Source organism: Pituophis catenifer, unplaced genomic scaffold, assembly GCF_029215685.1.
Source record: "Pituophis catenifer annectens isolate HBS135680 unplaced genomic scaffold, rPitCat1.0.hap2 SCAF_2, whole genome shotgun sequence".
Lineage (NCBI taxonomy): Eukaryota > Metazoa > Chordata > Lepidosauria > Squamata > Colubridae > Pituophis > Pituophis catenifer.
Window position 1 is genome coordinate 265,913,405 of NW_027256882.1, and position 12,381 is coordinate 265,925,785.

At 35.5% G+C, this 12,381-nt stretch overlaps 1 protein-coding gene across 1 annotated transcript; it reads left to right on the forward strand.

Annotated features, from left to right (window-relative positions):
* The first annotated feature begins 158 nt into the window (after positions 1 to 158).
* SREK1IP1 (SREK1 interacting protein 1) lies at positions 159 to 10,122 on the forward strand. Its single transcript, XM_070935860.1, has 5 exons — positions 159 to 273; positions 3,746 to 3,793; positions 6,295 to 6,435; positions 6,635 to 6,713; positions 8,291 to 10,122. Exons 1-5 carry the CDS (start codon positions 261 to 263, stop codon positions 8,484 to 8,486), a joined length of 477 nt encoding a protein of 158 aa, XP_070791961.1. The 5' UTR covers positions 159 to 260; the 3' UTR covers positions 8,487 to 10,122.
* The last annotated feature ends 2,259 nt before the right edge of the window (positions 10,123 to 12,381 follow it).

Consider the following 12,381-nt stretch of genomic DNA (forward strand, 5'->3'; position numbering starts at 1 on the left):
ACTTCAGACAGGAATCAACAAAGAGACAAAGGCGAATGATGGTGCTCTCCTTTTCTCTCCCAGCAAGCCAGGAAAGAAAGGCTTTTGCTGCTGCCCGCCTCTTAGTTCTTTCCTTAAGAACTTCCCCCCCTCCCCCTACACACACTTGGTTCAGCCCTTCTCGTTTCGGGTCAGAGTTCCCCAGCGAGGAACGTTACCCCGCGAGCTCGTCTGACCGCCGTTAGTTGAGGCTTAGAGGCGGGGAGGGTTGCGCTGGGCGCATGGCGTTGCCAGGTGAGCTGTTGGGGGGGAAAAAAAAGGGATGCGGAGGAGATCCGCAAGGTTCAGACGCGAGTCAAAAGCGGCGGCTTTTGCCGGAGGAGCCTGGGAGACGAGTGCAAGCGAGGAAGCCGCGGCTGAAAAACAGCCGTAGTGAATGAATTTGACTGCCTCTCGATGGCCGTCTAAACTGCCGTTACTTTTAATCTCTATTTTAAGGCTGGGTTTAATGAAGTCGCGGCCAGGGTTCCTTAAAAAGGTGGTCCGAGGACTCCCGGGGAGGGGGGGTATCCCCCCAATGCCCTCTCGGGGGTCCGTGACATCAACGTGCTTTGCCAGATGTTGGAAGATATTTGCAAACGTTTAAAACAATGGCTCTCTTCCATTATTACTTTTTTGTTTGTTAAAACTAATCCCCCCCCCCATGAAAAATACTTTTATTGCTGTTAATATCTAATACGTTTAATGTGATTTTTACGTGATTTAGACATCTACCGATGGGCCGATGTTAATTTTTTTTAACACTGCAGATATGGATAAATATAACCCATGCAAATGAAAGCTTTTGAGGTGGTCCTCCGTAATCCTTAATAGAAGTGGGGAGAAGGCCTCAGTCTGAGAGCAAAAAGTGTAAGAAACACTGGTGGTCTATCTAAATCTATCTAGAAAATGGATCGATAGATCAATCCTATCCTTCAGTTTGTATTTGGGAGATTAGCCAAAATGGGGATAAAGTATCATCACATATCTAGTAGACCATCAAGCAGTTTATAAACCATACTAACTGGAATTCCATAAATCATAAAACCGCAAACAAGCAAACTATATTTTGGCTTAAGGAAAATGCTGAAAGTCTTGTTGAATTTCTGTTCGTTTATATTGACATTTTCACTAACAAACTTAATATGCAAGACTTTAATTAAGATTTTAATGAAAAGGTTTTTAACCCATTATTTAAAAAGTAAAATGGTTAGTCATTCTAGTATTATAAACCCCACGATTGCAAGTTTGTACTTTCAGTTTTATATTCTATTACTTATCCAGATGTTTAAATATTAATATTTGGCAGAAGGAAAAACCTTACACACAGACCTATGTAATTTTAGAGCATTTTTTAATATACTTCCTGTTTGATACCCTATAATTTTACATATTACGATATTTTGTAAACACATGACAAATTGAAGTGGGGAGAATCAGGAATTGGGCTGTTCAGTAATTCTTTCCAGAGTACAGAGCACCAGGATGAATTCAGGGTATATAACAGTACAGGTAGTCCTCACCTTGCAACAATTGACCCCAACATTTCTCTTGCTAGGCAAGACAGTTATTAAGTGAGTTGTGCCCCATTTTGCAACCTTTTTGCCACGGTTTTAAACAAATTACTGCAGTTGTTAAGTGAATCATGCGGTTGTTAAGCAAATCCAGCTTCCCCCGTTGACTTTGCTTGTCGGAAGGCAGCTGGAAAGCTTACAAATGGTGATCACATGACCTTGGGACAGTGCAACTGGCATAAAAATATGCCAGTTGCCAAGCATCCAAATTCCAATCACGTGATCATGGAGATGCTACAATGGTTCTGTGAAAACCAGTCATAAGTCACTTTTGTTCAGTGCCATTATAACTTCGAATATTCACTAAATGATTGATTGTAAGCCAAGGATTTACCTGTATGGTTGACTTTTGTTAACATGACAACAGTATTCTGGATGGCTTGGAAATTGAGAAGGGTCAGATCCGATTAGTACTCTGATGAGAGCCATTAGAAAAGCACAAACTGTACAGTCAAATTCAAAAGAATATCTGAAAGAAAGCATTGGTTATCCACCTCTGAAATGCTTGCGTGAAAACTATATGCTTGGAAGCTTAATTTGAAGGACACCTTAGAGGCAGAGATGCTGCTGCTTTCTTCCTGTTCTTTCATTGGGGCAATAAAGATGCAATTTAATTTAACATTTATGTTATGCCCTTAAGTGCATGTAAACTAAAGCTGCTACAAAAGTAAATATTTTTAAAGAAAACAATTAAGACAAAAGGAGTTAGAAAAGGATTAGTTAATGAAACAGATGCAGCAAGTTAAATGTACCTGGTCATTAGTTTTCTAAGTAGGAAGCTATTGAAAAACAATATTTCCAGTTCCTATCTGAACAAGAAGTGGAAGAATGTACTAGGTTTATTATAGCCCTCCCAGCAGTTCTTGGACCTCAGATATCTAAGTGCTAATGGACATGTTTTAGCAATAGAACCAATTTGGTCTAGTGGTTAAGGCACCAGGCCAGGCTGATCTGGAGACTGAGATCTCATCCTGCATTAGGCATGAAAGCAATCCAACTCACCTCACTTGACCTCACCTGGGTGGTGGTTGTGGGGAAAATAGGAGGGAGAAGGATTACATATGTTTGCTTTGAGTTGTTTCATAAAAATAATAAAGGTGGGATATAAATAAATAAAAATGACATAGCTAGCTATAGAAAATACTGAACATATCATATCGTTCAATATTTGAAGGCTATTACACTGGGAAAAGCTATTTACACTTTTGATATATAAAGCAAGTCTATTTCCGTACCCATGTAGCTTCAGAAAATTCTGTCAGCTCTCAAGATGGTCTTTGGATATAATAAGTCAACTCTTTTTTAAACTTGGAAGTGTCAACATAATTCTTTATTCACATCTGGCTCCTATAATTTATGGAGAAATAGATTCATGTAGCTATGTTTTTTTTTTTTAAATGAATAGGTGATCAGTTTATGCAATCCTTGGTCACACTTGTTTTTGTATTATATTTGAGTGAGTGCCTAAATGTACTTTACGTGTACATCAGTACTGATTTTTAAAAATGAAGAATATGAATAAGAACCTGACATATTCTAAATGTTTTCAGTTTTACAAAGAATAGTTTCAGGATGATAGGATATCTTATTCTCCTATTTTAATTCACATGTTAATTGTTTGCCAAATTCTTTATAATTGTGGTTGTTCCTGTTTTATGTCAACCAGAGCTCATCAGCTCCATATGTTCTATACATTACTAGAAAACAGTAATTTGCACATTGTGTGGAGTTTTTATGGGTGTCATTGTATTGTGCCTTATGCCAAATTGGCTTAGAAGTAGCACTAAGTCAGTGTATAACCTCATGTGAGCTGCAAATAGAAAAGGCAGCTTAATTCTGCCAAACAGTCTAATGTAGAAAAAGTGGTCCTCTGTTGTAGAGCTTAATCTACATAAAAATGCTGCAAACCCAGGAACAACATTTTATTTAAGAAACATACCTGGCTCCGAGATTTAATTGATCAGAGCAATGTAACAAGTCACAATTTGGCACTAACCATTGTAATTGTAGGTGGCTGTTATTTTTATTATGCAATGCACAAGAAAGTAAAATTTACAAAATTATTATTGGGACTGTTGCATCAAGAAGTTTCCTGTACGTTGAATATTTCTAGAATGTCCACAAACTAATAAAAAATCTGTTTGGCTTTTTAGGTGGAAATAAGGATAATATCAGGGCAGGGTGCAAGAAATGTGGCTATCGTAAGTATCTACAAAGATGAAGATACAGTTCTGAAAATGAACAGGTTGGAACAAGTCTTCTTGCAATCTATCACTTGTATTAGCAGCAGCAGTTTTAGGGGGTTGGTAAACGTTTATTTTTTTCGCTGATTTTTTTGTAGTGTGGTGCTTGACTGATAAGGAAATACTGAAATTCAACTTACTGAAGGAAAGAAGGGAAAAGTGAATTTCAATTCCTTATTGGTCAAGTGCCATATTAAAAATCAGTCAAAAAATGAATGAATTTTTTTCCAATCTTTATATCACTAAGTGGTTCTATGGTTTTACTTATCAAGACATAGTAATTTTGGCTTTCTTTTTGTAAAATTTATTGGTTTATTGGTTTGATTTATATGCTGCCCTTCTTCGGAGATTCAGGGCGGCTTACAATGCGTTAAGCAATAGCCTTCATACTTTTGTATATACCTGCTTAGTAGGGCTTTTGGGGGCGCCCAAGCGGTGCCCTTTTTTATACAAAGTCAGCTTATTGCCCCCACAATCCGGGTCCTCATTTTACCTACCTCGGAAGGGTGGGAGGCTGAGTCAACCTTGATGATGACATGGTATATATGTTTTGCATTGTTGTTCATCTGAGGTTGTATTTACCTACTTTTAAGAATTGCTAAGGACCAGGTGTTTTTTATTATGCCCTAATATGTAAAATCATAGAATTCAAAGAGGGTGTACTTTCTTTTTCACATGACTGTAGTAGTATGGTGGAAGTAATGTGTTATTTGCTAAATCAGCCTTAGTCTGCATAAGCAGTGGAAAGAGAGTGATGGGAATTGTTGTCCTCATAGTATTTTGCTGATTTTGAAATAAGTGACCTAAGACTCATTTGAAAGAAAAACATTCTGTCTAAAGAATAGAGAATCTGCTAGGGTAGAACGTAATAGGTTGAACAAGCTTGTCAACCTAATCTATTACAAGGAACAATATATAATAGTCTTGCCAACAACACAATTATAAATAAATATATAAACATTTATTATTTACTGTATTTATTTTGAACATATATAACTGAAAGAAAAATGCAAATTATGTAGTTTTTGCTGATAAACATCACCAATGGATGTCACAACCATAATTGGTTCCATAACTTTGGTAGCAAACCGATTCGGTCGTGACCTGGACCTAATTTTGAAAATTTGGTGCTAACAAAAAAAATGGTCTGGAAGGGGAAATTGGCCACGGGGGAAAAAAAACTTGTGAATTTTTTTGGTCGGAACCTAATTTAATTGTGGTCAGAAGTGTTTATGACCAGAGGTTATACTGCATGAGAGAACTTTTGTAGATACTGTAATCATTCATTCCATAATGTTTTAAAGAACCTGCTGAAGATCTATTTTGAACACGTCTAGCTAATTTTAAGCAGAAGGAAGTTTCACTAATCCTAATTTACTTGGTGAATGGATCTTAGGTTATAACAGGGTGTCTAGTGTGTGTGTGTGTATAATATATATATATATATATATATATATATATATATATATATATATATATATATATATTTCTTTTATCAGTGCTTGATCTAGTTTTATATTGAATGATGCTGAAATAGAGCTAAAGCAATTTTGTTTAAGATATGATTGACCATATTGGTATAAGGATAGGTTTTTGTGTGGGAATAATACATTTGTAACATTACATGTATCGGTAAATGTTTAAAGCATTATTTTTATACCTCTGTGCAAGTGTTTCTGAACAGCATTTGAGCTAGTTTGCATTCTGTTAGTGTCTTCAGTGGTTAATGGTTTGTGAATTGTTGATATGAGGAATACTAAAAAGAAAAAGGGAATGTGCTTATGGATTTTTTTTTATTGTTTGACTCGGCTTATAACTGAAAAAACTAGATAGGAAAATTTTTTCCTATTAACCTTTTTAAATTGACTTATATTTTCATATGCAACAATTTTATGTTTCCACTTTCTTATTTCATATTTATTTCATAAAAATTATTATAGCTGCCCACTTCTTAATACATATTAGAAGAATTTTCTGCACTAATAAGGATTTATATTAGCAATGTCCATACTTTTTTAAAAATCAAAATCAAATTAAGTGAATTTTCTGAGAAGAGATGTTACAACAAAGTAACATCTTCTTGCCATTATGTTTATTATTTTGTATTATAGCTACGGATTTACTATATACTCCACTGCAAACCACACCCACATAAAATACAACAATAGCATCCATTAACCTTGAAGAAACTGCCATATCTGCTGTGAAAAATGGAAATGAAAATATTTTCAGTGTTAAGTATTGTTGCTAAAAAAAACTACATGGATGTATCTATATAGATACCAGGAAATGAGCTTGAGTAGAAGGAGACTTTACTTTTGGTCTTTTACCAAAAGGAGAGGGGAGAAATAAATCAAAATTTCCTGACTTTTTTTTTTTTTTTTACTTGCTTGCTGAACGCCACATAATCAATTGTACCACTTCTGTTGTTTCTTTTCCTTTCTCAAAACTTTACTTAGCGGGTCATCTGACATTTGAGTGCCGAAACTTTCTCCGTGTAGATCCCAAAAGAGACATTGTTTTAGATGTGAGTAGCACAAGCAGTGAAGAGAGTGAGGAAGAGGAGCTGGGAAAACTTGATGTCGTTCCAGAAAAGCAGGGTAAGTTTGATTGTCTTATATTTGTCATTGTTGTTTTTCGTTTGCAATTTTCTTTTCTGAACACCGGGTTCCCACGATGCTGTCAGGATATCTGCCAGAAGAAGAAATGACCTTCTTCAATTATCTTTGCAGTCAGTCCTTAAAGCCAGATGTCTCCTACTTCAAGAATCACTAAAATCTTAATCCCTCTAATTTACAGGTATTCCTGAGGATGAAGAAAAGAAAAAAATCCAAAAGAAAAGCAAGGAAAAATCAAAATTAAAGAAATCAAGAAAAAGGTAGCAAAAAACTGAGACAGAAGTATAGGTAGTCCTCGCCTTACCACAGGTTTAGTGACCATTCATAATTACAAAGGCAGTAAAAAAAGTGATTTATGACCGTTGCACCATCCCCATGGTCGCACAATCAAAATTCAGATGCTTGGCAACTGATTCATATTTATGACAGTTGCAGTGTCCTGGGGTCATGTAGGGAAGTCAATGGGGAAGCCAGATTGACTTAACAGTGATGTTACTAACTTAACTTAACTGCAGTGATTTAACTTAACAACTGTGATAAGAAAGGTCGTAAAATAGGGCAAAACTCTCTTAATGCCTTGCTTAGCAACAGAAATTTGTGGCTCAATTGTGGTCGTAGGTTGAGAGCTACCTGTAGTCAAATTGCTAAAAGCATATAATGATGCCCTGGCAAATCATACAATATATTATTCTATTAAAAGGAAAAAGGAAACAACATTTTGAGATACTGAAAAGTTTCTCATACTTTCCTGCTTAGATGGAGAAACAGTCCAAAAAAGAACTTTGTTTTGGGTAACTAGCCCAATAATGCTTGCTTAGGCTAAGTTATATTCAGCCACAATGTGGTTGCTGGAAACTAGCTATTGTAGATTGAGTAGACCGTGTTTAATCAAGCCCTAACTCATAGTTTAAGCACAATGTGTGACTTTAGTTATAGAACAGATTCACTGGAAAGAATGGTGTGTATATATGTATGTATATGTATATGTGTGTATGTATATATATATATATATATATATATATATATATATATATATATATATATATATATATATATATATATATGTGTGTGTGTGTTTTTCTTCTAGCCAGGTTTTCCCTACGTAGCCAAGGTTTTTTTGTAGCTCCAGCTCAGTAGAATCTCATCTACTCGGTTCTGGGCTTAGATGAGATTCTACTGAGCTGGAGCTACAAAAAAAAAAACCTTGGCTACGTAGGGAAAACCTGGCTAGAAGAAAAACACACATAAACCCTACGAAGAAGTAAGAAAAATATATATATATATATATATATATATATATATATATATATATATATATATATATATATATATATATTATATATATATATATATATATTAGTCTGGTTGCAACTCTTAAATTTACTACAAATAAAACAGTTTTAAACTACTTTAGCTTGATTTCTGTTTCAGAATTGAGGTAGAAGTAGCTAGATTGTTCTCTGCTCCATTTCTCTTGTTTTTATTTAGTGCATCTGTACTTAACATCTGTTTCCTCTGTTTTTGCTCTTCTTTTAAATCATTAATTTTTTCATCTGTAAAGCTTAGTTATCTTAGTGTCACCCTGAGCCTGTAGAATTTCTGTCTACTATATGGGTGATGTCTTTTAGCAAATTAATTCCCTATTAATATACTATCCCCAACTAGAGGACAGTTTCTCAAATAGAGAAAGACTATTATAGAATAAAATGTTATAGGAATGAAGAAAAGTTTCTTTGGTGTATTTAGCTACAGTAATTAGGTTTACCAGAAGTTTTATGTTTAGCATTTAGTGTTTTAATTACATCATAAACTACATATATAATCCTATGTTTTATAGATCTCATTCTTCAAGCATCACAGAAGACGATGAACCTAAATCAAAAAAGCAGAAATCCCATAAAAAAGAAAAGAAGAAAGTGAAAAAGAATAAATCTAAGAAAAGAAAACATCATCACAAAAAGGGAGGAAAAAAACACAAAAGAGGAAAAGATTCTTCATCTTCTGATAGTTCAGATTCTTCTAGCAATGACTGAAAAACAAAACTTAGGTTGATTTACGTCAATCCTAGTTCAAATAATGCCGCAAGATATATATAGTCCTTAATAATTTATTTTAAAAATCTCTTTGTATCAAACTTTTTTTTTGTGGGGCGGAGGGAATTAAGGTTTTCATTCTCCTTTGTGGGTTTCAATCTTTATTTGTACTTCCTGATTTAAAACCGTTTGAGAGATTAAAATCTTAGAAGTAATTGTTGCTTCTAAAATTTTAATCTCTCAACAATTACAAATTATTCATGAACAAAAGCCAATAATTTTAGTTGTACAGTCCCATGTTTTTTTTTAACACTTCTGATAATCATTGGGTACCTGCAAAGAGACTGCCGTTCCACAGATTCCAGATCCCATTTATTTCCATTATAGTCCCAAAATGAGAAGAAAAAAACCTGCCCAATTCTATAGCAGGCATTTATGTCCCTTAACTGGGAACATAAGAAGTTCCGCTTGCATCAGCATCCGTTCCAGTACAAAACTAGCAGAGCATGGAACCAGTAATTTTCCCTCTTTAAATTCTCTTTTTTTTTTTTCTGCCCCATGGAAATGTTTTGTCATTGTGTTCTGTTATTAAGATACCGTATTTTTTGGAGTATAAGACGCTCCGGACTATAAGACGTTCCTACCTTTTTTGGTGAGGAAAACAAGAAAAAGAAATCTGCCTCTGCCTCCCAGCAATTTTACCTCGTAGCAAACAGCAAATAACCTGCTTTACTTTCATTTTTGTTTTCAGCATAGCTTGATTACCACAAGGGAAAAAAAATCTATTCCCAGCAATTTACCTCCTTGCAGTAAGCAGCAGAGGCCTGCGCAAAACAGCTGAGAGCAAAACAGCTGAGAGCCAGGACACTGATCCAATCAACTTGTGCTAACTAGGCTGTGCTGAAGCTGAAAGGAACTGTTTCTTCTTGCTGCTAGGAGGTAAATTGCTGGGAGGCAGAGGCCAGAGGGTGGGGGCCAGAGGGTGGGCAGGACTACATTTGGTGTATAAGACGCACCTAAATTTTCACCCCCTTTTAGTGGGGGAAAGGTGTGTCTTATACTCTGAAAACTATGGTGCATGTTCTTTTATACGTTTAGTAAAACTAGAAGGGAGTATGTATCTTAGAAAATTTTGAAACATACAATCATTGCTACTTATAGCTGATGATTCTAGAACTAATTAAAGGAGTAATTAGTTTTAGAATCATCAGCTATAACTAGCAATGATTGTATAGTGTACAGCATGGAATGGAAAGAAGTGAAGATGTTGAAAGGCTGTTGTAGCGTATTATAAGTTTACGTGGTAGAAGCATCTCTGAATCAAGACATAAGCCTGTGTGTGTGGGTAAATATTGGGAATTAAATGAGCAAAGTGGACCTAGATTTTTAAGCACCAAGTGTTTTTTTTCTAGTAAAAAATCCTGTTTTTTAACCACTTGAACTAAAGATGAAAACTATTTTTATGCTGCTTTTTTATTTCCCTGTTGTTTCTTGCCATTTATTTGTATATATGAAAAATTAGTATATACTTTTTTTGGGGGGACCAAAGAAGTAAACATGATTGAATTTGTAAGCTAAATGATTGCTTTATTGTGCTTAGTTTGCTGAAAAATTAAAAAAAAGGTCATTCTTTTACCACCAAGTTCTTCTTTTTTCCACTGGAAAAATGGTGTGAAAAGCAGTGGAGGGGAATACGTTCTATATTTTCAATAGTTCTGCCTCATTTGTTTTGAGGCTGTTTATATGATATTGCAGCATATACCACTTCAGAGTAAAAGTTCCAGATATAATATTTTAAAAATGTTATCTTGGCAACATATACATAGGGGTGTTTATTAGATGCAGCACGTTAGATTTAAAGGGAGAAAGGTGCTTTGAAGTACATGGCTACTTAGTTGAGCAGCAGTTTGTAATATTGTGGCAATTAATTCTTAATGGTATTTATTATATTAAATAATTCCCCATAGGCAAGTAACTCTTCTGTTTGCAGACAGGGACATCTAAGAACCCAGCTTCCTGTATAGACACTACCTCTTACTATCAAATTGTGTATCGGATACTGACAGGCACTGTAAGAATTCATTAAACAAAATAGCTCACAAATTTAAAATAAGATCTGTCTACTCACAAAACATCTTCAAATTAAGTGGTAGAAATTAATGCTTACCTTCCTGGACATTCCTGCATCATCAGACATAAATAGTATTGTTTTGTTGCTGACATAAACAAACACATAATGAAGCTGTTCACAAACCTGTAATTTTGTGCTCAGAGTTGGAAGTAGGATTGCTTTATTCTACCTATTGCTTGACTATTTTGAATATAAAGGAAGAACCCCATCCCATACATGGAACAAATAGTGATGTGGGCATGATTTGACATGGTCAGTGAGTTGACATTAGTCAAATGGTGCTTAAAGTAGTGAAGTTCCCACTGCCACCACAAGAAAATATAGCAAGAGGGGAAAAAATGGCTGTCGCCTTAGAAAAAAGTGTGAGAGATTTTGTTCATGTTGCATTGAGATACTAAACTATCACTGTAGTTAGGCAAATATTCTGTTCTGTCACTAATAGCAACCATGATATTGCTATATATTGCTATCGGAATCTATTGCTGAAATGTATAAGCCAAGAGTGATTGGCAGCTAATCATTGGCCCAAGAAAAGGTGAGCTCCTCACATAAAATAATGTGGGAGGTGGGTTTCCCACCCACCCCCAACAACTTGCTTAATATCTTAAACAGCATGAGGTTCCAGTTGTCTGGTTTCACACACTAGGTTAAACCATAATGTTACTGGTGAACCCTGACAGTATCTTAGTGATCTATTATTCATTAGGTTTATAAGGTTGCCTATATCAAATACTTGATTCTGAGCAGCTAATAATTAAAAGCCATAAAGTAAATAAACCAAACCATATATTAGCAGTCTGTCTCTATTTAGAGGGATCAAAGCCAATAAATGCGGACAACTTTATTTTCTCAAGAGATCTAATTGGATGCAACTGGTTCAAAGCAATTGAATCCAAGTGCTGGTTTATTACTGTGTATAGATGCCACTACTCAGTTGGACACATAGCAGACAAGCAAAACAATCTAGCAAACAAGATGAAGATAGAAAAGATGCTCCACATAATCCTAGGTAATTGTCAGGGCAGTAAGAAGAATTATTCTTAGATCACCTCTTCCAAACATAGTATTTTCTTACTCATATCTTCCGAAGGTCTGAAAGAAGAAGGATCTGTTACAATCCAAGACAAAAAGAACCAAGGAATAAAATCCCCAAATCAGGGTCAAAGTTATGATTCACTCTGCCTCAAAGACTTGAAAAAGCCATGTTTTAAGGGCTTTCTCAAATGACAACAGGGTAGGGGATTTGTGGGTTTTGGGGGAGAACTATGATGGTTGGGACAGAACACTGCAACATTTTAATGATGAAATCTGAACTATGCCTGCTCTATTAGATCTAATAAGATGGGTATCCTGTTTCCCTGAAAATAAGACATCCCCTGATAATAAGCCCAATCAGGCTTTTGAGCCCATGCGCTAAAATAAGCCCACCCACCCCGAAAATATTTAAATGCAGAGCTGGAAATCAGGTAAGACGGCAAGAGGAGTCCCATCTTGCTCTACGCACCCTAAAATAATAAGACTTTCCCAAAAATAAGGCCAAGCGCTTATTTCGGGGTTCAAAAAAATATAAGACAGGGTCTTATTTTCGGGGAAATACAATAGATCTATTGGGAGATGGGGAGTCCTGCAAGTAACCAGGTCTTGACACCTGATGGGTTTTATACATTTTCTGTTTGTACAAACAACAACTGATGTGTTCCAGGATGGCAAAGAAAGGATACTGATGTGGCTAGAGAATCTGCTGTGAAAGGGAGACGCCACACT